Source organism: Lissotriton vulgaris, chromosome 10 (assembly GCF_964263255.1).
Source record: "Lissotriton vulgaris chromosome 10, aLisVul1.2, whole genome shotgun sequence".
Lineage (NCBI taxonomy): Eukaryota > Metazoa > Chordata > Amphibia > Caudata > Salamandridae > Lissotriton > Lissotriton vulgaris.
The window spans coordinates 602,674,847-602,702,287 of NC_141698.1; the positions used below are offsets into that span (position 1 = coordinate 602,674,847).

Here is a 27,441-nt window from a genome sequence, read left to right on the forward strand (position 1 = left end):
CAGCAAACACTGTGATATGATGTTTGGAGGGAATGCATAGGCTTATACTTACAGGAGATCCTACGGTATGTGATTTGTAGACACGATCATTACATGCATCTAACTCATATTTGAGTTTTTTTAGTATTCCACAATGGACATCCCGTTTTTACACTGTTTGTAAGCAGCTACTTGTGGATGGAAGAGTAGTTGAAAGCAAACTGTTGGTTTTACGTAATTTACGAAGTTGTATATGTCACTATCTAAATTCCATTAAACATATATTTTTAAAAAACTATGCATTGAGCAATATAGATTGCCTCACTTACATGTTGAGTTTTGATATGCCACTGTCAAGGATCTGATGCCTAGTCGATGATCTCCAATAGCGGACTGATAGAGAACTCCAGGTCTTGACTGTTTGGTCTGCCAGAGCTAAGGTTGACCCATTCTAGTAGCCAGGTTGCTGCTGTACAGGAAACGTTTAAGCAGGCAAGTGCCCTCCATAAGGAATTGGAGGAAAAAGCCTGAGGGCAAAGAAAACTCCAAGAAGGTGGTGGAATTCTAGTGCAATAAAACAGGTTGAAGATTCAGAAGGATTCACAGAGAAGAGGACACAGGAGAAAATAGCAGGACTCCAGGAAGAGTGATTTGAATCACTGGGAAAGAAAAACGAGTAGAATCAGGAGTGATGAACAATAGGTCAAGGAGCACAAGGTGTTGCAATGCAAAAGGCTGGACAAGCTTCCTTATATAGGTCCACAAACAGGAAGTTACAGGGAATCCGTATTGATTGGGAAAAAGTAATGGACAGCATTGCATGGGTGGCCAGTTTGGATTGGGCTTTATTTGAGTTTAGAATTCCTCCTAGGGAATTCTGGGACGGGGGAGGCATTGGGAATTGAGGCGTAGATAGACTTCTTCATATGCAGCCTCCCCAGACTACAGGAAGAGGTATAACTCCGGCGGGTCACCCGCTGCAAGGTGTGCGCAGGCATGTGGCGCTGTGACCCGTTGGCGTACAGCTCACACTCGCCACCGGCACCCAGTAGTGCATCCCTCTTCCGCGACAGGAGTTCAGTCATTGGGATTAAGCGGTGCATGAGTTGTGGAGCCACAGATCACTGTAAGAATTTCTGGTACTAAAAGTCAATATGGATGCACAACATACATGATAAATAAATGTCAGTATAATGACCAATATGGAAGAACGAGGGAACGCCCGTTAACTGGATGCTACGAGCATAATGCATCTATTTTTTGTAGCCACATATCTATTACCCAGTAATCTCACCGCTGGAACTCTGGTCTGAAAGAACAGCTTAGTTTAGCGGATCACAGCAGCTAACCAAGTACAACACCTTTTCCACTAGTATAGTATTGAGTGCTTTTGCTCTCAATACTATCCCAGTTTGTTGCTGGTGGTGATAGCCTTATATTGTTGTTTGTTTATGTAACATTTGATCTGCTTGTGCAACTACCTATTGATATTGTTACCTTAAATAGCCTCTTTTCAAGTCGGAAACCAATTTGGATATTATACCATATGATACTTGAAGATAGTAATTATGGATAGTAACAAATACCTCAATTCCTTTACATACAGAGAGAAACAGACAACTACTAAGACCTTGCGCCAGAAGGATAAGAAACTAAAGGAAGTTTTGTTACAAGTTGAGGATGAGAGAAAGCAGGCGGAACAATACAAAGATCAGGTAACGTCCATATTCATCTGACAAAACTCCAGCTTATTCGATGTACGATGTGTCTTTCATGAAGTAGAGCGTACAGTTGTAACTGTTTAGTTGAGCATTGTTGGTTAAAAAGATGAGTGAACAGTTCCCTAGCGATGTGCACTACTAACAGCAAGCCTTGTACAGTAACCCTAAATTCTCTATGAGACAATATGGGGATAGAGCTCAATGATCATGCATTGTAGGAGGGTGAAAAGCCTTTTTTTTAATACAACACCGTCACTGGTTTTGGGACTCACTACATGGATTTAATGAAAGTATAACTCATTCTAGTGTTTACTGTGAAAGAACACTTGGCATAACCATTTTTGTGCCATAGATCCTGATAATGCACAAATAGAGGCAACAGAGGCACAACAGGGGCACCTTTAGTGTTCACAGGTCAGCCTCTGGTTGGTTATCTCAGACAGTGACTGGCCCCTGAACACAAACTTCTTCACTCCTCCCCGACCTCACCTGAATCACTACCAGCTCAACTGCTCCACGCTGGGAGCAAATTGTTGGTGAGACAAGGAGGGGGAGGACCGGAGATGAGGAGCAGGGATGAGAGGGAGATGGGTGGAGGGAGTTTAATGGAGTATTAAACACAGATGCTTGCATGCATGATCTTAATGCAGGCAGCTCTGTGTGCCCCTCGACAGGTTGGCCCACTGGGAGTGGGCCCGGCTAACCTATGCCAAAGTCCAACCCTGTGCTTACCCATGTGCTCCTGCAAAATTAGGTGTAAGATGTATTTGCGCCCATTTTTATACTACCACATATTCGTGGTTGGCGGGCTCCAAATGTTTTTCATGCCTCCGTTTACATGGCATGGGGAAGTATCATCAGGTTCTACCTGGTAGTAAGTGTCCGTGCAAACTAGTAGTAGTAGCATAGAGGGGACCTATTCCACATACACATCACTTGCCTTTAATTACAGCATAGGTGTAAGTCAGGAGCAACAACACATCCAATAGCAGATACGAGTACTATTTGCACAGGGTGTTTTGCACTCACTAGTTACACCAGGGTATAAGTAACCTTGTGGAAGCTTCAGAATTCCGCACACATAAGTAGGCTATCATGAAGTCTACTTTCAACATAAAATGTAATGATGTGGTGAAAATGTTTTGATTTGCATACGCATAATGCCAAGTCCACAGACTCACTGTTTCAATCCCACTCGAAAAGAATAATTTCCCTAACCTATTTTAATGCTCCCATTTAGGCCGAGAAGGGCAACACAAGGCAGAAGCAGCTCAAGAGGCAGCTGGAGGAAGCAGAAGAAGAGTCCCAGCGCATTAATGCTTCTCGAAGAAAACTGCAGCGGGAGCTGGATGAGGCCACTGAGAGCAACGAGGCCATTACCCGAGAAGTCAATGCTCTGAAAACCAAGCTCAGGTAGGACTCCACCTTTTCTACTTTGCTGATGGGTCCATACTGAGAAGCCTCGAGCAGCTTGGGCCGGATATCCCTTGAGCGGCCTGGCAGCATGTTTGTGCACCCTCTGAACACGAGCTGTGCAGAGATGCCTTTGAGTAACAAGGGTTTGTTTACAGCATGAGTGGGAGGTGGGAGCCCATCTGCTGCCCATAAGGTGTCTTGCACAATACAACTTTAGGAACACTTTACCTTTAGAGCTAGTGGTAACGACTAATGTAAACATCTAAAGAGAATCCATTTGTGAACTAGCATGGGACTGGCACTGAATCTGTAATGGACCTGTTCCAAATCCTTTCATGCAGCCCAACCTGTCTGCCATTCACCAGAAAAGAGTTGTCGTTTAGCTCCAAGTCATCAGAACACCTTATTGCCAGTCCTGAGCTTTTCTGCTACACATTATTATCAGGTGTGTTAGTAAAATTGGTTACTTGAAACAACAAATGATTACATGTCCATAACACAAAGTTGTCCAATGAATTCCCGGGATTAGAAACATGTTTTTGCGAACTCTGTGGGAACTCTAGGAAGTGGAGTAGGAGGGGCAAGTAACGACTGAGGTATATAGTGTATTCATTTTTCTTTGACATACAGGAGCTGCTTGTCCATGACTGGCCTCCCTCATTCTCAAATACTCACTTTATATTAATACTCTTTCTGTCATAATATAGGATTTGTATCAATCAACTTGTATTACAGCTACACAGAATGAGTAGAGAAATGGAACAAGAGCTCTTTATGCGATAATGATGCTATGTAGCCTCTCCTCTCTTCCGCGGACAAATTGCCTGCCAGACTTATCACAACTTCACCCCACTGTGGGATAATGTGCTGTACTACAGACAGGTAGGGAAACCAAAAACACAGAGAAGAGAAGCATGGATGAGGGAGGCACCGCCCGCACCACCCCCCCCAATATAAAAAAAAGAGGAATTAAATGAAGAGGGCTTCCACTGTACAAAATATAAGAAATAAAAGGGAGGTGGACAATCATGAGGGTAGGTTGCCGAAGCCAGTCATGGCTTAATTTCAAAATTGTGGCCTACCCCCATTCAGCCAGCTAACAAGGCCAATCGGAAGAGCAGCATTTACTAAATGGTATTTGTGATGAAGGAGTAGGAAAAAACATGGATGGGGATTTTACCATAGGAAAGCACCTGCTTTAGTGAATTGCATGCTGTGACGATTCCTAGCACCAGTATTTAGCAAGTGTGGAAACCTGAAGTATAGTAGAATTAGTACATAGGCACACACATTTACCAACCAAGGCAAAAATGGTTGTTAAGTCTTGCAGATCCAATATAAAAGTGCCATATAGTCAGTCAGAATATCTTTATTCGACTTAATTAAAGTCATACAAAGAAAGAAAACATTAAAACAGCACATTAAAAAGTATACATTGCGGTCATGACATTTAAAAACATCTAACTCAATACACATTTTAAATAGAATCCGTAGAGGGTGCGGCCCTGGCGCTTCAGGGCATAAACCACATCCATGGCGGTGACGGTCTTCCTCTTGGCGTGCTCGGTGTAGGTGACGGCGTCCCGGATCACGTTTTCCAGGAAAACCTTCAGCACTCCGCGGGTCTCCTCGTAGATGAGGCCGGAGATGCGCTTGACTCCGCCACGGCGCGCCAGGCGGCGAATGGCCGGCTTAGTGATGCCCTGGATGTTGTCCCGGAGCACCTTGCGGTGCCTCTTGGCGCCGCCTTTGCCGAGCCCCTTCCCTCCTTTGCCGCGTCCAGACTATTTACACATGATTAAAAGGTATGTATATATATAAAACAGTGCCTATAATGTAATTTCATACATTTAGTAAACTTTTAGGGCGGAGGTTGGCCAGCAACTTTCGCCCTAGCTGCCGCGACTAAAAAATTTGCAAGACCAAATGCTGTGCATGGATTGGTCATAAGCTGTAGGTAGAGCAGTGCGGGTCTCACCTGTGTGAACCCAGCATTTTTGAGTAAGGGGAGCAAGTGTTTTTTCCTCTGCTCATGGAATAAGCTACAAAACATGACGAAGTGCATAGTGTCCTGCACAGAAAGATGGTCGCAGCTGCAAGGGGCGGCTAGTTCTGGCTTCTGCCAACCCTTGAAAGAGCCTAGGTGAAAATGAATAAGGTTGAACCTTAGTTTAGTTAATAAAAACCTATGGTAAGGGATAGTTACGAAACGGAGGTAAGGGGCCAAGTGAGAATCGCTCATCAATAGAAAGTGAGCCCTAACTGCCGGCTTCTGAAGCTCGACTGCCTCACGGCTTGCTTCCTTCCTTTCTATAAAGGCTTTTTTTGTTTGGACTATGTCACGGGTCGTGATTTTCTCTGGGGAGCGAAAAAGTTCTGGGCGACCCAGGTCTGAGAATGATTTACTTAGATAGGCCAGCCAAGGAATTTTGCTCTGATTGTCCAATGATAGGACGTCCCTCAGAATTTTATGGTTCAGAGGTAAATCAGCATTTAACCACATTTTCAGCCACAAGGTCAGGGGTGCAACACTTAATAGGTCCGACAGATATGGCAACCCAACCTCCTTGTGAATGGAATAGGTGGGGGTTGATTGGGGGACAGAGAGAAGGGATCTTATGAATCTATTTTCTACTCTCTGAATGGGGTCGAGGTTTACATAACCCCACAGAGAAGATCCATAAGATGCGATGGCAACAGGCTTACTTTTGTATATCTTCAACATCGCTTCCATGGGCCTGGCACCCAATTTGCCGGCAAAGCCCAGGAGTGCGGAGGAAGATCTAGTTACTGCCAACCTCTTTGCATTTATCTGTGGGCCCCAAGTACATTTTTGATCGAACAGCACTCCCAGATAGGGAAATGTGGTTACCTCGGACACAGGAGTCCCACTGCAGAAAAATGATTTGTGTCTTCTCTTTGCGCCCTCTATACCCATAACCATGGTATGGGATTTAGATGCGTTAACCTTTAGGTCCAGATTTTCCATAAAGGAACCAAAGGCGTCAAGAAGAATCTGCAGGCCAACACCCGTGCGGGCAATCAACACGGCATCGTCCGCGTACAGGAGTGCCGGAATGTGGGTGTCTCCTGCGCGCGGTACGTCCGTGCCCCTGCCCCTCAGGTGTGCCCCCAAGCCGTTAATATAAATGGTAAAAAGCGTAGGGGCCAGGATGCAGCCTTGGCGTACTCCTTTGAGGGATTTAAATGAGGATGTACACCTACCATTGTTGGACACTCTGACAGCTGCGAAAAGCTCCTGATGTAACGAGGCCATATACATGACTAGGGCTTCGTCAATTCCCATATCTAACAAAATCGACCATAATTTGGACCTATTGACGAGGTCGAAGGCCGACGAAAGGTCCATGAAGGCCAGAAAAACTGAGCCCTCCTTAGCCATTGTATACTTAGAGATGAGTAGATACAAATTAATGCATTGCTCGATCGTGCCTTTACTCTCTCTAAAGCCATATTGTAGATCGCACAGCCCGCCACATCCCTCAACGTTCTCCCTCAATCTTACTAAAAGAACTTTCCCCAGAATTTTTACAGTGGAGTCCAACAGAGATATGGGCCTATAAAATGCTGGGTCGTCCCTCTGGCCTTTGTTTTTATAAATGGGAACGATAATAGAATTAGCCCATGAGGCGGGTGCTGCGTTGAAGTTTACTGCATTGAACACGTTAGACAACACTCTCGACCACATTTTAGGAGAGAACATAAAAAAGTCGGCCGGGACTCCGTCCGGGCCCGGAGCCTTATGTTTGGTGGTTTCCATAAGCGCCTTTTCTACTTCTTGGGGATTAAAAACAATAGGGTTAACATTCCCGTTAGAAGGTAAACGACTATTAGTGTCCTCTACGGCTGCATTGCCCCCATACACATTTTTAAAAAAGGATAGCCATTTTTCCTCAGTGATCACACAGTCCATTGGTAGATTATCGTCTTCCGAAAAAAGAGGATGCTTGATGATTTCCCAGAATCTTCTGCTGTCCTTAAGCACCGCCGCTGAGAGGAGTTCCTCCCATGTTTCGCGCTTAATGGAGTCTTTGCGGCTCTTTACTGCTGACTTATAGATTTTCCTTAGCCTCGCAATTTCCTCTTTTCGTCTTGGAACGATTTTAAGAGCCGCCAACAGATCTCTGTGGGCCTTCGAACATGCAGAGTCGAACCAACGCTTGTGAACTTGAGTTCCCGAAAGAGGTTTAGCTATAAGATCTTTCGAGACCTGTGCACATATTTCCTCATAGGCTGAAACCAATAGGCTCCCTTGAGTATCAGGATTCTGACACAACTCAGTCTGCATTTTAATCTTAGGGAAGCATTTTTTGTAAAAGTTTTCCGGGATCACCTTTGCCCATTTTATTCTTCTATCTTGATCTGTAGTCCTCAAAGAGGAGGCTGAATTTACGATTGATGGTGCTGTACCCATCTTGCTGCCCCACGCCACTTCAAGTAGCACTGGGTTGTGATCACTGAAGTGGGTTGCCACCGTCCTGTATGCCATGATAAGAGATAGAATACCAAGAGAAACGAAAATATAGTCTATCACAGAACCATTCTGACTGCCGTTGAAAGTTGGCGTTCTAGCACCAAAATTGGGTTCATAAAGATTATAATTAGCCAGTAGGTCTTCCAGCTCCTGTCCCTCTGTGGTATGTTTGAAGTGGGGCGCAACCAAGGCAGCGTCCTCATCATCACATGCTACTCTTCCCTTACAGGCTAAATTACATAAATGAATGTTAAAATCACCTAGTAAAACTAACTCAAATACAAAAGAGATATTCTGTAGGACTGAATTTAAAATGCTATCTAAATTAGCGATATTTCGACCATTATAAGCACAGTTACTTGAATTATAGAAGTTGACATATAAGGTCCTGCTAGTTTTATTGATAGTCCTTTCAACGATCAATATGTTATCAGATTCAGACCTGATCTGTCTGTAACTTCCTTTTAGATCCACGGAGAATAAGAGCACCAGGCCGCCTTTGGCTCTACCCATTCTACTAGGGACAGCAGAGCTTGCAAAACTGGTGTACCCATCCCACCAGATATTGCTGGAAGTGTCCCATGTTTCTTGCAGCGCGATGATATGGTACTTTGAAATAAAGCTGCACCATACTGGGTCCTGGCGTTTGGTGCTTAGGCCTGCCACATTCCAGCTTAAAATCCTACATGACTCCCTAATGGTCGTAGGTTCACTGCCACTCTCAGAGTCGCCTTCCTCTGAAACTTGCGCTAATGTGGCCCTAGTAGAATTCGCATGACAGCGATGCTGTGTCATCCCGCTGATAGTGCCCGTATCAGGACCAGCGTCTGACCCCAATGAAAATATTTGCTGGCCACGAGTGATGGGTATATGTGGCTCTATGACTGCATTAGGCTTGTAAGAGCTTTGAAGAACGTCGATGTTTTGGCCCTCTTTGCGTGGGTTCGAATTAATTAGTCCAGAATTGTTTGGGTTAGATCTTAATGCAAGTCAATCACAGGTGTTGAGGTCCGATAAGGGGCCAAACCTATTGCCTGTGGTGAAGCCCCAAGCAGAAGGGGTGGCTGGGTGAATCTGACCAGCATGAGCTAGATTCCACTGGTGATGTGGTGTAATTGGGTGGCCCATGGCCGGGTCCATTCTCTGCCACCGTGTTGGCCTGATACCCCGTGCGCTGTATTCGTAACCGGGTTCGCCGTTCATCCATCCGTTAAGTCCGAGCGCGTGCGGGTGAGCCGGGGGGATGATCCGCTCATGTGGGTAATTAGTTCTTCCTGGCATTTGCTGCGATGCAGGCAGAAACCGATCACTAGTGAATCGGGAGCCCATTGCCCCTCCCCAGCTGCTATTGTTCTTATACTTAGTTGGCCTGTTAGTATTGGCTAAAGTAGCAGATTGGGTCTCGTTGTTAAAAAATCTGAGTGTTAACGGGACTATGGATCCATTACGCCGTTGAGGCGGAAAGAGATTGATCAGGATTTCGGGGAGAACATCTGCGTTAGTGAAGTTTATAATGACGCAGTCTCCCTGAAACTTTTTCGGCTTGTTGCCAATCCAAGGTACCCTCCTGGTCGAGACTATATCACCTGCCAATTTATCAAACCCTTCTTGCGCCATGTAAATGTTGTTAGAAAGCCAATGTAGGGCTTTGTCCTTGAGATCCTGGTTGGACTCTGTTTTATCTTGTGACAAGACAGGAACGTTGGCCAATACCAAGACTAGCGGTAAGGCTTCCGCTATAAACTGAACCGGGCTGGCCTCTTGATTACGTGCCACTGTTGCGTCAGTGGTGGTGACGTGAGGGCCCCCAGTTGCCGCACTCTGATTCGGGGCTATTGATGTTAAGGATGGGGGTGGGTGTGGCAAGTCTGATTGAATGGGCTGCGCACTACTGTCAGTAGAGGGAACACCCTCATCCGTAGATATTAGATCTGCGACGAGGGTTCTCTAGTTCCTTAGCCAAGTTACCGTGAACCCCTCCCAATTTCTTAACTTCGGCGGTCAATTTGTCCACTTTCCCGATCAGGGGCTTTATGATAGTTTTGATCTTGATATCCATCATTTCTTGGATCCTGTTGAAGAGATCATCATCAGATATGCGCCTAGACTCGAGATCTAACTCATGGTCTGTGAAGTTACCCATCCTTCTGGTGGGTGGGGTGGCTGGCTTCTTCCTCCCCTGTTGTTTCCCCCCTCTCTTGGCTGCTATTTTCCTACATGCTCTAACAGCACGATTAGGGGGGGACTGGAGCTGAGGGGCCTCGTCTATGACGTCTGTCTGGATGCTTGTCTCGATGGAGGCGTCGTCAGCTAAATCTATAAGATCAGCTCTATCCTTGGCAGAAGTCGAGTTTTCAGTGGCTTCAATGTGATTGATCGGAGAGTTAGGGCCAGAATCTACGGCAATAGACTGTGCGTTACCTATCAGGGAATCGGACATAGCTGTGCTTGTGGACGGGCTATCTGCAAGCAGCACTGGTGATTAGCTTAGGCCCAGAGATTGCCTTCTCTTGCTGTTGATGCTGGTTACCACTTGAACTAGGTATGAATCAAGGGTATTCACAGCCTCGGCAGGTTGAGGAACCAATTTTTTACCCATATTTTAAATTAATGTTTGTAGAGTCATAAACTCACGCTGTCGGCTAAACTATGGCCGAATGACTTGCTGGCCTTGACGGGTAATGCTGTATAAGGTGACTGACTCGAAAAAATTGACTAAAACCTGTGTTATTGGCCAAAATTTACTCCCAAAATAAGGAACCAAACAGCCGTACCTCAAGCCCACGTGGTCGTCTTCAGGGGGGTGGCCTAGCCTGGCCTAGTCGCGCCTCGGAGGGCCTCAGAGGGCCCGCCCTTTGCCCGGGCTTCGCCCCGGGCGTCCCGCTCGCGTCCCGCTGAGCTGAGGGCTAGATGCTTTTGTAGCCCCTCCTGGCGCCTAGGATCGGCGTCAGGGAACGCGCCTCCGCCGCAAAGGCTGCCGGGACCTGTAGTCCCGAGGCGGCGGTGGCGTGCCTGGTGCTCGCGGTCTTCACTGCAGTTTCCTCCTGGGCAGCGTCTCTGAAGGTAATGGCCCCTGAGTTCTTCTCCTCACGCTGTGCTCTGGTCGCTGTGTCGCAATAGAGGACTCCCCCCGCTTCACCGAGGGCTAGATGCTTTTGTAGCCCCTCCTGGCGCCTAGGATCGGCGTCAGGGAACGCGCCTCCGCCGCAAAGGCTGCCGGGACCTGTAGTCCCGAGGCGGCGGTGGCGTGCCTGGTGCTCGCGGTCTTCACTGCAGTTTCCTCCTGGGCAGCGTCTCTGAAGGTAATGGCCCCTGAGTTCTTCTCCTCACGCTGTGCTCTGGTCGCTGTGTCGCAATAAAGTGCCATATGAATAACAATCATGGTGGAATATTGGCGGACCTCCTCTACCAGAATATGGAGTTTTAAATATGCTACAAAAATATAGCCAGAATATTGACTCCATGAATATAGCTTGAAGCAAACTATTTATAGCTAAGTATAAATGTATTATATTTAACTCAACATGTATGTGGCTTGATGATGTGGCTATCCAAGACTGGAATTCTATAGTTATCTATATACTTGCCACTACAAAATGAGGGTGGTGATATTCCAGCTGTTATTTTTTATAGAAAATAATTTTGTGCTCAATATTCTAACAAACAACCAATAGTTGGACTGGCTGCTTTAGACTGTTTTTGACACGTAGTGTTTTTTCAAAGCTGATGCTGTTGGGAATATACTCTTAGGAGATAGACAGTCGGTGTCACCACAAACCTTTGTGATGGACCCAGTGGTGGACTTATGCAACCCTCTGTACCAATGAGTGAAAAAATGTGTCATTGTTAACACTCATATCATTAGGGTATCAGGTACAGTGGTCGACCAGCGTGGGTGGGCTCACTGTACCCACATTATGCTGTCTTTTCCTAACCAAGTCAGGTAATGGAGTCCATTTCCTTGATTACAGTTAGGGTCCTTGCCCCACATAATGTACCTCTGTATCATCTTAATCAACTGCAAAGTTCTGGCTCAAAGAAAAAGTTCATAGACACCTTCCATCCATCACTTAAAGTAGGTGAAATCTCAGGGTCACACCTCCTAATTTGTAGTTTCTCTTAAACTATTGAGAGTTCATGGTTCTCATGGTGACTTTTCAGCAACTGCCCATCTTCATTTCTGGGTGCTTTGATTTTTTTTAAAGTATGTGCCTCTCTGTCCTGGACTAAAAAATCCTTACACTCTGAATTTTGACAGTCCATAACTGCCCAATTCTTAAATACTAAATACTTGTTCTTTTCATACAGCAACACTCTAGAATTTCCTTTTTTGGGAGTATAATCTGGTTTACCCCAGTATCAGCTTTATGTAGAGGAATGCATTTGAAGTGAAATATGCCACTACTCAAGACTTTACATTATTCACATTAATCTAGGTGGGCAGCCACTCAGCAATAGGGAATACAATGCAGTGTGTCATGGGCCTTATTTAAAATCACAACTAATAATTATTTGCACAGTGGCCATCACCAATTACAGGTCAAAAATGCATACAAGGTGACATGAGCAGTTCATTGGATGTCTTCTATTTGGTCAACAGCCAGACAGTGAGGAGCTATGATGAAGGAGTGACTTGAAATAATAGCAATGTTTGATTAATTCATTCAAATATTTTCAAACTGAAAGTGAGAAGATATCTGGAGCTTCTGGGTATCCCTTGAGGCTAATGTAGGCGTTTGTAGCATAAGCATACGGGTAGAATTTGGCATTGAAGCTGCTGATTAGACAGTGGAAGTGGCTGACATATATATTTAAAAGAGAAAGGGAAAGAGGCATTTACATAAATTATGACTGTAGGTTTAAAGGAGAGGACAATCATGTATAAACTTAGGGACCATAACACCACTTTGGGCGGTTTCGGTAAAACAAAAGTTTTTTAATAAATCTGAATAATGTGGTTTGTCGCCAATTGTGAAGGAACAGTAAAGACAGATGTGGGAAGAATTTTTTTCTGTCCGAGGTTTGAAGCAAGTTCTCTCTAATGCACTGTGAGGGAGATTGTAGTACATGCAATTGTCGTTCTAGTCTTTTTCTGCTATGCCTTCACTCCTTGTTCTATATTCTATGTTCTATTCTGCCTTCTCTCTGTGAGTTCCACCCTTTGGCAGTTGACCTGTTGTTGCTGCTGTTGGTGGTCTGCTCTTACACTTTCTCCTATTGAGAATAAAGAAACCTGCTGGAATCGTCTACTGTGTCTGGTGCTTCATTTACCACAGTATTTTGGCGACGCTTCTTCGAAACCTGCACCTTTCCGCCACCTTCTGACTTTGTCTAAGAGCAGACCGAGTTGAATCCCTGTCTACGCTTGGAGATTCTGCCTATGAGGATTGACGGCTTCACTTTGACGTTTACGACGGAACTGGCAAGTTTTTACCACGGAACCGGCAAGTCTTTACCTCTCCTGCCGCTGCTCCGTTCACTTTCCTCTTCCGCTGTCTCCTGCCTGGCCATCTCCTACTCCCTCAGCGTCTCCGCAGTTCTGATGACGCACTAGAATCCTCTGGGGGAGTCAGCGATCCTGTTTGTGACGCTAGCTTGTGACGCTAGCATGCGCTCCTCTTCCTCTGCGTGATTGCTTCAACACGTCGTCCCCTTCAGACGACCAACGCGTTGGCTGTCAACGTCATCACGCTGGGAGCCATCTTGGATTGCCATGGTAACGCATTCAACTCCAGCAACGACGATGCGCTCGTCTTTTGCGCATTTGTGACAAGTAAAGCTTTTACTTACTCCTGTTTGTAGCGTTTCGTCTTGGAACACGCTCCTGTGATTAACTATTTACTTACTTATTTCTCCTGACTCGTTTTTTTTTGTGTGTTCAGTTCTTCGCAATTGACTCCATTTGTGTCTCTCACCACAACTCAAACATGGCTGAACAGTCATCCTTTCAGGCTGGATCTATTGTTTTGCCGCCTAGTTTTCTTTCTTTGCCTGGCCAACCCAGCATATCATGGGAAGACTGGTTTCCCATGTTTGAGAACTATCTTGATGCATTGGATGCTCAAGAGTTCTCCGCAAAACGCAAGAAAGCACTGCTTTTAGGTTCTCTAGGTAAAGAAGGACAACGGGTCTTCAGGTTTTTGCCCCAAGTTCTTGTACCTGGCGCACAGGCCCCGTTGGATGAGTATAAGGAGGCTGTGTCTCGCCTTGAGGTCAGGTATGCCAAGGAGGAAAACCTTGTCATGAACAGGTATAAATTTTACACCAAAAGCCAAAAAACTGGTGAGAGCATAGATGACTTTGTTTCTAGATTGCGCGAAATGTCAGTGAAATGCAAGTTTGGCAATATGACTGATGAGCTGATCAGGGATCAGCTTATTGTACAATGCAATAATAAAAAAATCCAGGAACGTCTTTGGGCAGCGAAAAATCCCAATCTACAAACAGCAATTGACTTGGCGAAAGTTGTGGAACAGTCCCAAGGGTGTATGAAAGAGCTGGAAAAGAGGGCAATTTCATCTGATGTTGGTGAGGTGTCTTGTCATTCGTATATGCCTCCAAGTCAGGGAGATGATGACCAAGACGAAGTTGCACTTCTTAAACAGAGAAAATTCTTCAACAAAAAGTCTGTTAATGTTAAGTCCAATAACATTGGTAAACCTTCTTCTTCCAAGCAATGTCTTAGATGTGGTAGTCTGGTACATGCTTCTGATTCTAAGTTTTGTTTTGCAGCCAAACAGGAATGCATGAAATGTGGTAAATTGGGGCATTATGCTCGTGTTTGCAGAAGTAAAGCCCGTCCTTCTGTTTCATATCTTAGTGATATTACAGTAGTTGAAGATGACTCTGACAAAATTTTGGTCGTGGGTGATGATAGTGATCTTCAACGCGAAGACCACAAACGTAGGAATAGACCTAAGGCTCTTTTCATTATTAATGAAAAGGAAGTTTACTTGATGGTTGATACTGGTTCGCGGTATACAATCATTCCCTACTCACTTGTTGTTGAATTGTGGGGTATGACTTGTTTTTTTCCTACAGATATTTCTCCTGGAGGGTATCAAGGGGAACCACTGAGCATCCTTGGGTATTTTGAGGCTAACATTGTGTTCTCAACCAGACAAATTTGTGGTAAGGTGTATGTCTCAGAGTCTGGTCCTGCTATCCTTGGTTGGATACACCAATATGACCTGTGCATTGTTGTGAATCCCCGAGCTGATCCACAGGTCATGGTCGTGGAAGACTCTGATCTGTTTTCTTTACTCTCTAGATTTAAAAATGTCTTTGGTGAGAGTTTGGGTCGACTCAAGGGCTATTCACATAAAATCATAATCAAACCCAACTCTGTTCCCATTCAACACAAGGTAAGACGCATTCCTATCATCATTAGGGATGAAGTCAAGGGTCTCCTTGATGACATGTTGAGTTCTGGAGTCATTGAGCCTGTTGAAGCCTCTCCTTGGGTTTCGCCCATTGTCGTCACCAAGAAGGCTGACGGCAAGCTCCGTTTCTGTGTCGACCTCAGGTCTCTCAACCACTGTGTTGTTGCTGACACCTTCCCACTACCCAACATCTCTGAATTAGTTACCACTCTTAATGGTGCGAGATTCTTCTCGAAATTGGACCTCAGGAGTGCATACCATCAAATTGACCTCCACCAAGATTCCAAGTCCCTGACAGCCTTCATCACTCCCTGGGGTACCTTCCAATTTACTCGCCTGCCATTTGGTCTCAAATCAGCAGCTAGCGTTTTTCAGCGCATGGTGTCAGGTATCTTCAAAGGTGTGCCCAAGGTGGTCTACTTTCAAGACGACATTCTCATTTATGGTCTAACTGAATCCCAGCACAATTACACTTTGAATGTTGTTCTTGAGAAATTATCTGATGCTGGTTTGACTTTACGGAAGGATAAGTGTTTGTTTGGTGTGTGTGAAGTAGATTACCTGGGCTACACCATCACTTCCTCTGGCATTAAACCCAAAAGAAACCTTTGTGAAGCTATTCGTTCTGCACCCTCACCCTCTGACAAAGACCAGCTCCGTTCCTTCATGGGGTTGATAGAGTACTACTCTAAGTTTGTACATAATTTTTCTGACAAGACTGTGCCTATTAGGTCTTTGCTTAAACGGGGCGTAAGTTTTACTTGGGGGCCTGAGCAAGAGAAATGTTTTGTGAACATCAAAAATGAAATTTGCAATGCTAAAATTTTATCCCCTTTTGATGTACGCAACAGCTCTATCGTCACTGTTGATGCAAGTGCACATGGTTTGGGGGCTATGTTGTCTCAGTTGTGTGGGGGGTCAGAAGTCACCATCGCCTTTGCCTCCAGGACTCTTACGGATACGGAGAAGAACTATTCCGTTATCGAAAGGGAGGCGTTGGCGGCCTCTTGGGCTGTTGAATATTTTCGTACCTTCTTGTGGGGCATGAATTTCACTCTGCGCTCTGACCATAAACCTCTGATCAAAGTTCTTTCACCTGGGGGGGCAGGTAAAGGTTCTGCCCGCCTTATGAAGCTAGCGGCCAGACTACAGGAGTTTCAGTACTCGGTGGAATACGTCCCAGGCTGGAAAAATGTCCAAGCCGATTGTCTCTCGAGGTTGTCCATGGATTGGCGTTCTCCTCACAATTCAGTTGTTTCTCTTGACTCAGATGATTTAGCTGTGGCCTCGGTGGAGGATGCTGTTTTTGTAGGCGAGGGCGTTTTTTCTCCCAGTGACTGGTCCAGAGAAATGTCTTCTGATGCTACCCTTCAGGAGGTCATCAAACTCATAAGGTTGGGGTCTAGACGAGAAAGTTCTGTCCCTGTTGCGGTTCGGCCTTACATTAAGGTTCTAGATGATCTTTCTGTTGTTGGGGACATTCTTTTTAAAGGTGAGAAATTTGTTCCCCCCTTCGGGTTAAGAACTAAGTTACTGGCCTTGGCACATGAAGGGCACATGGGCCAGACCCTTACCCAAAGGCGTTTAAAAGATCACTTCTGGTGGCCTGGCGTTGACTCCCAAGTTGTGGAGTGGGTTGAGAGCTGCTCTCTCTGCAGGGAAGGGGAGAAACGGTTGAAGACTGGTCCTAAGCTTGTTGATGGTGCACATGTTCTTTCACCGAATTTGCCTTGGCATACCATTGCCATTGATGTTATTGGTCCAATGGGTGAGTTAGGGGAAAGTGATAGATTTGCCATTGTTGTCATTGATATTTTTACCAAGTGGTTGGTTGTTCATTTTACCAGTGATATCACTTCTTCCTACTCCATCAGGTTTTTGGGTCATCTCTTTAAGGATGAGGGTCTGCCTTCTGTCTTAATCACAGACAATGGTCCACAACTCACCTCCAAGGATATGGAGACCTTTTTGAAGGAGTGTGGTGTTTCCCATCACCTTACATCCCTATACAACCCTCAGGGCAATGCTGTTTGCGAAAGAGCCAATAAAGTGGTTAAGGGTATCATACAGATGGCGTCCAGTGGTGGTCACATTGTCAGGAAAATGGTTGATGAAATGCTGTGGGCCTATCGCACCACTCCTTTGGCTAGTGGTGATTTGTCTCCTTTTCAATTGATGAGAGGACGTGATCCTGGGTTAAAGTTAGTCCCGTCATGGATGCGGGATGTTGTTACTCTGCAGGCTCAGGGTAGTTTTCTGGATGATCCTCAAACTAGTGTTGCTGATTCTACCCCAAATGTCTCTCCTTCTCCTCCTTTCCTTGTGGGAGATTTAGTCAAGATCAAATTGGGAAGACTACAAAAAGGTTTGTCCAAGTTTAAGGGCCCATTTAAAGTCAAAAAAGTGCTCAACCATTGCGTCATTTTGAATAATGGCGAATGCTGGAACTTCAGGAGAGTTGCTCTCTACAAGAGAGAAAAGGGGTCTTCCTCTTTGTTTCCTGTGCACTCTGGGGTTTCGGTTTCTTCCACTTCTCGTTCTGATGATTCTCTCACTAGTGGATTTTTGCTGGCCAATGAATCGGATGTCTCCTTACCCCCTAATGGTGCGCCTCTTGCTTCTCCTGTACAAGATGAAGTTGTTGTTTCTGGTGGGGGCGATGCACCTGCTCTGTTGCCGGGCCCGGTCCCTGTTCCAAGTTCTTCTCTTTCTGCACGCCCTCTTAGGCCTCGGCGGCCTCCCACTTACCTTCAGGATTTTGTTTGTTAAGTTTTTCTTTGTTTTTTTTTTTTTTCTCAAACAACAGAAAGGAAGAAGATGTGTAGTACATGCAATTGTCGTTCTAGTCTTTTTCTGCTATGCCTTCACTCCTTGTTCTATATTCTATGTTCTATTCTGCCTTCTCTCTGTGAGTTCCACCCTTTGGCAGTTGACCTGTTGTTGCTGCTGTTGGTGGTCTGCTCTTACACTTTCTCCTATTGAGAATAAAGGAACCTGCTGGAATCGTCTACTGTGTCTGGTGCTTCATTTACCACAGAGATGTGGTGCCACGATCAGGTTTAGTTAACAAAAAACCTTATTAAAATGTTGGAAATGTGGGACGGCCCTCTTAAAATGGTACTCAAGACTTGTGGGTTGAACACATTTGTGATTTTAGGTTATGCAGATTATATGGGAACAAATAATTCCAGTTCCTTGATGGAGACCTTGAAATACAAAGGTTTAAACTCTATGATTTAATCAATTTCACATGGCACCAGTAAGATGTGATTTTGAAATGTGATGCAAATCAACTGATGGAAATAACTCCGGGAATACATAATGATTTTATTTAATTATGACATTTTTTTTTTGTTTTCTATTTTAAAAAATTGACACTTGATATTTAAGTGTAACACCTTAGCATGTACTGTGATGCATTGATTTATGCTGACATCTCTGTTTCAGAGGGACACAGGAACCTCCACAAAATGACTAAGCAGGTACCCTGCCTCCATCTTTCTGACTAGTAATTGTTGCACAGATATCCATTTTTTCGAATCAGATATATACTTTTTAGCAAAACCTCAAGACGTGGATATCTTTGCAATATGAGTTTCACATGAAAGGAAACCAATGTACCAATGGCACCTGCATCCCCTCCAGTCCTTCTAAAATTCATGTTTCTCCTCTGCCTGATGGCACATACTGAGATGAATGCATTCTCACAATCTGTGTAGGGCGGTCTGACCGTAATGTCGATTGGATTGCCCTTTCTCCTTTGCATGCTAGAACTGTCTCTTGCACACCTTTTTTCTAGAATGATGCAATAACTTACCAGCATAATACTCGTTGTAAAACAAATAACTAATATATTGTGTTGCAATCTTCATCACAGAAATGCATATTTTCACCACATACAGTACCACTTGCTCATTGTGAATGTGCACAGTGAATCTTAATTCACCACAGATACAACACTAACTGTGATATCTTCACAGTCACAGATCCCATTTGGGATAGTCTGAATGCACCATGCAACCTGAGGAAGGAAATAACATCTTTTCATATGATTAAACTTACATTGGTGTTGAATTTTCCCAAACACTTGTTGAAGAATCTAGAATTCTAAGCACATTTGTTAAGACAGCTCAGTTAGCTTAAAAGTGTTCTCATTAAGGCATGCCTTTCTCGAGCCTTCAGCCTCCCTAATGCCAGCTAGCCAAAATAAGCAGGAGTAGACAAACTCGACGCTTGCCCATGCTGCAACACAACATCAGGCTAGGTTATTTAGCCCATCACAGACAATGTAAAAGTGCTAAAAACATTTCTAAGCATTATGAAATATGTTGTACTGATTACTTAGTTTCATGAATCAGACATCTTATCAACAGCCTCCATTTTAATTTCTGAATCTCGATTGATTGATGAAAGCAGGTATATTAAATCTAAGCATTTTGATATACGTGTGATCAATGAATTTCTTGTGCCATCTATATTAATACGTATACAAAATAGCGATGGATGAAATGCTTGAATTAATGTCTGTCACTAGGCCTCATCCCAATCCATCGTTATTCTGCCACCATGTCACCTCAAGCTATATGCAAATCAGTCTTGACCCTGCTCCAATAGGACCCTAGCAGCCCGAACTGAAAAGCCAGGTCCTCCCTGAATCGTAACACAAGCAACCCTGAACCGGTTTGCCTTAGGTAGTGGCTCATTATTAGCTGGGTACAGCAGTGACACATTGTGCACGGAACCCACGTCTGTCTGGGCATACCTGTCCCACCTTTGGTGACACACTAAGTATACAAAACAGTGATGGATGGAATGCTTGAATTAATCTTTGCCACTGGTAAACACTCAGGCCGCATCCCAATCCATAATTATTCTGCACACAAGGCCACCTCAAATTGGACTCCACTAGGGGCTGTTGGGAAGATTAATTAAGGTATTTCCCAGAGTCACATGGTGCTGGGCTAACCTGACACCGACACCCGAACAATGAACCCCGCGGTCCAGAGTCAGGCACCCTGGCCGCTGTGCCACACCTCTTCCACAGATGCAAATCAGACTTGACCCTGCTCCAATAGGAACAGTCCAACTCGAACTGCCAAGCCATGCCTGAAACAGAGCTCAAGCAACCCGGGACCGGTATCACCCTGACATGGATCCCTTGTACTCTGTGTCACTGGAACAAAGCTGTACCCGTCTGACGAGCCCATAACTAGGGCGAAACTGGTCCTTAGCTGCTTCTGTTCCAGTTAAGGGAGGACCTGGCTTGGCAGGTCGGGCCGGACTGTTCAAATTGGAGCAGGGTGCATTTAGCTGTGTCTAAACGGAGGTGACATGGTGTGCAAAATAACAATGGATTGGAATGCGGCCCCAAGTAATTACCAGTGGCTGAGATTATTTCACACATTCCATCAATCACATTTTTTCTTGTGTACTTTATCTATAATAATCCATCACATAATGCTGCCTTCACTTTTGAGCCACCTATGCTAAAACCATGCATCATACAGACTTTACTGTCTGTATAAGGTACATATCCCAGCTTAGCATTATGAGAGATGAACAAAAGCAGCGGAGGTTTCTACTGAATAAGAAAGAAGTAAGGGCATGAATATGTACTATAAATGACAACTATCCCTATGACCATATACACTGCTGCATCAAGAAGACACTCCATAATTTGATTAATTGAGAAGGTAATTTGAATGAAAGCACACATCTGATCTAAGCAATCTACTTTCAATTGGCATACTTGCTCAGTAGTCCCCATGTTCCCAAAATGGGTTTCCATAATTGCAATTATTCCTCTTTTGTTCACCTATGCTAATCTATTTTGACACAAATATTTAAGGAAGCCTTGTCTTAGCAGCAGTCTCTTAAGGTTTTCATTGAGTGTTTCCAAACCATCTGTACTAACTTTTTTTTTTGCACACACCATTACTTTTTTTTACCTACTTTAGCTGGATACTGGGGAAGTATAGGATCGGGATTGTATATTGTAAGATTAAGTAGAATTATACTCTATATTTGTGTACAAGGAATGCAGAGGTCTTTAACTAGAAGAGTTGACATCTGTAGATGATAACATGATTTGTCAGCACTTGTAGTTTTTTCACATGTCATTAACAGTGCCTAATACCACCACATTGATCAGACATGATTAGAAGCTAGAGTCCAAATATCAGTCAGTCCTTTGTCTAAAAACATCAATGGTGTTGGGATATCATATAGTCAAAGTTATTCAGCAAAAAGCAAGAAACAAGATTGATTAAGGACTGTTGACAATACAACAAAAGTAATTAAATAACAAAGATGGGTACATTATTAAATTCAGCCACAACATATATCAAAAAAACTCAGTCTTGTGGCCAATAACAATTGAAAAAAATACAGAAAGGCATTCGACAAAAGCGAGTGGTGATTTTTAAACATGGTTCATAAAAGCAATTACGGCACAAATTGATTAATAAGCAGATTCCCTTAGGGTGGTTGGGTTCCCCAGTCTGAGAGAGCGCCACACTACTTTTCAAGCTGTTTATCTATGTCCATTTGACACGTGTGAACTTCTTACATGCACGTGACATACCAGATGGTAGATGGGAAACTTAGAAGGAATTGGAATAAGTGGAAGAAGCATATGAGACTGCTGCAGAAAAGCTCAATGCCTTTTTAAATATTTCGGGCTTCATTTTCATAAGAAATGTGTATTTTCTCCCCAAATTCATTACTATCTGGGACTACTCTTTTGAAAATAAAGCTCTCCATCCGTATTGCTGTATGATAGAAACCTTCACAAAAAGTTTGAGAAACATTATAGAGCTGTACCAAGTACAGAGGTTTTAAGTGACATTATTAGCCATTTTAAAAAGGTTTCATTCATTCAGCGATCATAAATTTCTTTTGACCGGTCATGCCTGTGCTTGATGAAACAATCTTGGTTCTGTATCTTTAACCAATCGTGGTGGCAAATAACAATTGAATATTCCAGTAGAACGTACATGTTGTCTCCTTTTAAGTCTTTCTTCTCTTTTCTTCAGAAGGGGGAATGAACCATCTTTTGCCCCCCCTCGCCGATCTGGAGGAGGAAGGCGAGCAGTAGATAATGCAGCAGATGGGTCAGAAGAGGACGGGGACTCGCGAGATGCAGATTTTAATGGAACAAAAGGCAGTGAATAAGACTATCAATGCATACATATATCACAGCAAACATGGACAATTTTCTGGATTGTCTAAATTGATGTTAGGGTTCCTACGCCACACTGAAACACTACTTCTGCCGTCCAACCACAAATGCACATCTTACTTCCAGAAATGGTACAAACAGATATGTCTGTAGGATGCACATTTTGAAATCTTGCAAAGAAAATCCTTTGAAAAACTCCGTGCTTTAATTTTCCGTTTGGTGTATTCTCTTTTGTGAATCCCAGTAGTGAAAAAAACAGCTTTCCGAGGGATCATTGGTTGGTTAAGTATGTTCTGTGTGGATGAAACATCTTGCAAAAGATGATGCTGCCAAAGTCATTGTTTGCTATTCGGTTATTTTGTCCCCATTTGTTCCAGTATGTAATCACTCTTGAATGTTATTTTTATTTTTATTTCTGGTAACTATCCCTCTGATGCACAGTGCACATTAGCATCATCAAAGTGCCTTCTTTGCTACACTTGTACTAAAAACTGAAGATTTTTTTGTTTAAAAGAGAAAGAATTGAAAATATTGACACTGTTTTCTATGCACTTTGATTGTGCTTAAGCCACTTCCACTAATAAAAGGTTAAAGCACTGGAAAGAGTATTGTCCTTTTCTGTTTTCTAAATTGTAGGCTACTGTAACTCAACAGAATCTGTTTTTAATGTCAGTTGCAAAAAATATTTGTATTCACCATTTTGAGAGTCACTTCTCTGGATCTTGGAAAAAGGGAATAGGTGATAGGAGAGGAAAAACTTTAAATACAACATGCATTGGCAAAGCTAGTAGGTCTTGCCCATGGGCGAGCTATTGTGCTTTGACAATAGGGTGGGGGTGGATAGCCGGATGATTTTATAGCGAGAGTGCGGGGCGGCTGGACGGTGAAGAGGAAGGGGTCAGAAAGAGAGTAAAAGAGAAGGAAATAGGAAACAAAACTGTGGGAAGGTGGGAGAAAGCAAGGGAGAGGAGAAAAGGGGTGATGGTGGGAGAACGAGACAGCAAGGATGTTAGGTAAGAAAGGGAGAGAGAAAGACTGGACGAGCTAGAAGGAGATAAGGTGAAGAGGGAGAGAGAGAACGAGAAATAGAGCCAACTGGAGTGCAAGTGCGAAGGGAAAGGAACAGAGAGAAAAACATGGAGAGTGACATTGACAGATCGCGAGGGACAGAGAAGGAGAGAGAGAAGAAAAGCAAGAATGAAAGGGGGTTAACAAGTTCATGAAGATAAAGGTCATTGGTGATGTCAGGTGATGCCTGTATAACACACTCAAAGCCATGGCCCTCCTGCACTGCGCAGCAGAGGCCTGGAGGCTGCACTCGATCTTGTGGCCACTGCAGAGTCCAGCTCTAGTTTGCCAATGCACAGATGAAGGAAATAAGTTACTTACCTTTAACTCCAATACTCCAGCATAGGTATCTTTCATAGATTCACATGCTTGAATACTTCCCAGTCTGACGACGTTGAAGGTTTCAAGCATGTAAAACTTGGAAAGATAAAATGCTGAAGAATAGATGAATGCATAATTAGATGCCCTTGCCATGTAAGCATGTCAATGGTGAAGTGAAAAAAAACAGTGGCGGCTCCTCCGCTAAGGCGGAGGAGCGTTGCCTCACTACTTTTTTGCAGTGAAACAAAAGGAAAATAACATGATAACTCACGTTATCATCATTTTATTTTCTCCTTCTTCAACAGTTTCTGTGAGTGGGCGGGGGCAGGGGAGGGGTGCTAACACCCTCCTAAGTGCGCAATAACTGCTTGGCCGGCCCTCTCAGGCCGCCCAAAACAGTCTTGGACACTTTGTTTGTTCTCCATGCAGGCTGCATTACATCCTGCGTGGAGAACATACTCGGGCTCCCAGTCAGCTTCTGAGCACCCAAGCACAATGCTCAGACCAATCACAATGCTGCTAAGACTTTTATTGTGATTGGCTGACTGGGAGCCTGGGTATGCTTCTTTTTGAGCCCGAGCGAGGGAGGACTGCGGAGGAAAGACGCAGCGGGAAGGTACGTTTTAATTTTTAATTTTATTTTTTTATACTCGCTTCTCCCACATCCACTCACCCTCCGTCGCCACCTCCTTACCTCCAATCCCTGCCTGCCACCGCTGGAAAAAGATGCTGAAAACCTGATGATGATGATGATGAAAATGTGAAGCGAGCAAACTTATACAACAAGGATGAAGCAAACACTATAATGTCTTGTAAAATAATCGAGGTCTGTGGGATAATACACCAGATGCTAACACTTGTAGCGCATGCTCTCGTAGGCTTGACCTAAAGAGGAAGTGTTACATTTCACTGTAGTAACACCCCACCTGTTAATATCACCCCAACATCTTTCCTTAACATTGTGATTATTCAGGACGGAGGACAATCCATCCATCTAAAATCTTTGTGACTTTTGTCCTCGTTTTAATTAGCAGCACTCTGCTGAAAAACGGTCAGTTGTAGAAAAAAAATACATGTAAAGAGATGATTTGAAATAAGTGCCTGATTGGGGATATTAAATGAGCCTATATATGCTTGGACCTTTAAAGGTTTCTGAAAGGTAACATCTACTCGGTTAAAAAATATATTGTGCATCTTTAGGTAGCATGAGGCCGCACATAGGATGCTGTGTATCCAACTTCCTCTGTGATCATCATCAGACTACGATGTAAATGTAATGATTGAGTATGATATAAAAGAGCTACAAACTCCATCATCAATATTTAACAGAATTGAGCCCTTTGATGCCTGCTTATACAAAGCAATAGGTCTTGCAGGGTGTCACAGTCTTATTACAAAGAAGTGAACCGAGGACGAAGGTGTGGAGGAATGTAAAATTGTGTTCAGACTGATTAAGCGAGGGGCATATTACCAACAACTAGCGATAGTTTTTGTCTCTAACTTGTTTAGAGACAAAAATTATCGCCGCACATCGGCGATTTTTATCGCAGATAAACCTTGCTATTAGCAAGGTTTATCGTCGCAAATGCGATAAAAAACAGCCGCAATGCATGAATATCGCTGAAAAGTCAGCGATATTCATGCATTATCGAGCAAATGCTCTTAGCCATGTTATCCACCTCCCATTGGATAACATGGCTAAGAACTGCTCAGGGCAGGTGTTAGCTTTTGGAGATATTCGAGCTTAGCGCGAATATCTCCAAAAGTTGGTAATAGGAGATAGCGATGTTAGGGACTGTTTCCAGTCGCTAACATCTTGGCACGCCCACTTTGCATGTCATTAGTGATAAATATCACTGACATGCAAAGCGGGGCCCAAGATGGTCGCTATCTCCTATTAGCTGTCACTAACTGGTGTTAGCGACAGCTTGGTAATAGGGAGATAATTTTATCTCCGCTTTCTTGGCTTTTAAAGCCAAAAAAGCGGAGATAAACCCCCTTGATAATATGCCCCCAAGTTTTTTAAGAAAATCACATTTCTGACACATGGTTAACAAATAAACACCTTTCTTACACTTTCAAGGGGTCATCATGTTTTGGCGCATTTTTATGTCCAAAGGATCTGGTGCATTCATCAGGTTCTGGACTCTAGAGATATGCTCACAATAATGTGGATTTTGCTGCTCCACAAAACACGATACTTCATCTGCTGTGGGGCAATAAAAACCCTCTAGCGTGCTGTAGGAAACAAAAATAAACATTAAGGGCCTGAATTCACAAAAGTAACTTACACTTTTTAGTAAGTTTACACTTTTGAGTACGTTTTTTACTATTTGGTATTCACAAAATCCGAGTGTAAGTTACTAATAAAAAAAATAATTGTAGTAAATCCAGCAACATCCTCAGATTGCAAATAATGGACATAGGGACTTACAACACAGCTCCATAGGAAATAATTTTAAATGAAATTATTTAAAATAGTTAAAAGAAATAAATAACTCTAAATTACTGTTAAAGATAATGTTTAAAAATACTACATATGTCTTGATTATAAAATATTTGTATATACTTTTTGAATTAAAAGGTATGTGACTATAAATGTTATCTTAAAATAATTAAACTGCTTTTAATTGAGTGTACACACCACACATTTAATCATTATTAATACTCATTAAAAAAAAAAGAAAACTTTAGGACAGAATTTATTTTTTAAACTTCCAAAAATTATTTAAATGTAATATTTTTTCATTAATTCAAATGTAATTTCATTGCGATGTAGCATTTATGTACAGGTTACTTACCTCCAGTAACGCCTTAGCTGGTAGAGACATGATCTAACCGTAGATTCTTAACTTTGAACTTCCAGGCGTCAGGCTGGATCCGAAAGATTTTTCTTAGCAGTAACTCTGCATGCCGGTAGGTGGCGTCGGTCGACTCCGCGAGACGTTGCCGGTGTCGTGTTCATCAGCATCGCGCCAACCTCGTCGTCAATATAACTGCCACTCTGGCACGCTTACGTCAGTACTTTTCACGACTTTCCAAGACAGAAGCGCGGAGTCATGAAGTGACTGACCATGGTGTGTTAAAAAAGTAGCTAGGTACCTGAAGGGGCCCAGCTCTGACACTAAAACCAATTTCACAGTGGGGGGAGGATGGGTGGGACAGTAAGGATCTTGCAGCTAGATCATATCTCTACCAGATAAGGCGTTACTGAGGGTAAGTAACTTGTCCAGCTGATACAGACATCTAGCTGAGGATTCCTTACCTTTGACCAGATGCCCAAGCAATACTTTCCCCGAAAGGGGGACTGCAGAAAAGCTTTAAACCAGGAAATCCTGAAAGACAGAGCAGACAAACAGGCCCTCCCTGCAAACATGAGAATCCAGGCAATTGTGTCTGGCAAACGTGTGCAGAGACACCCACATGGCCGCTTGGCAGATATCAGCAATAGGAACCTCCTTTCGCTCGGTTATAATGGGCCCTAAGACCTTCAGTAGGCTGTTTGTTTGCTAAGCCATAACATATTTTGATACAGAGGATAACCCAGTGTGATATGGTCCTCTTTTGGATTGCACGCCCCTTCTTTGCTCCAACGTACCCTGTAAAGAGTTGATCATCCACCCGGAACTCTTTAATGAGATCAAGGTAGAATGATAACACTCTTTTTGGGTCCAGATGGTGGAGACGCTCCTCTTCTTTGGAAGGGTGCGGAAGTGCATAGAAAGTGGGCAGAGTAATGGACTGTCCCGGATGGAAGGGAGTTACAACCATGGGCAAAGACAAAGCCCTAGTTCTTAGCACCACTTTGTCCAGAAAGATTGAAAGGTAAGGAGGCTGTGATGACTGCTGACATTGCGCATTCTGTTCGGAGGCGAACAG

General features: G+C 43.7%; 1 protein-coding gene across 4 annotated transcripts in view; it reads left to right on the forward strand.

Annotated features, from left to right (window-relative positions):
• The window catches only part of MYH11 (myosin heavy chain 11), a 285,530-nt gene extending 262,754 nt beyond the window's left edge, over positions 1–22,776 (forward strand). For 2 of the 4 annotated variants that reach the window (XM_086941439.1, XM_086941440.1), the window contains 4 exons: positions 1,586–1,694; positions 2,941–3,113; positions 18,441–18,475; positions 22,028–22,776. In XM_086941439.1, coding sequence (XP_086797565.1) covers positions 1,586–1,694; positions 2,941–3,113; positions 18,441–18,471 — 313 coding nt within the window. In that variant the 3' untranslated portion in view covers positions 18,472–18,475; positions 22,028–22,776. The remainder of the gene's footprint in view (positions 1–1,585; positions 1,695–2,940; positions 3,114–18,440; positions 18,476–22,027) is intronic. The other 2 variants (XM_086941438.1, XM_086941437.1) reach the window with 1 other exon arrangement.
• Positions 22,777–27,441: the final 4,665 nt, after the last annotated feature.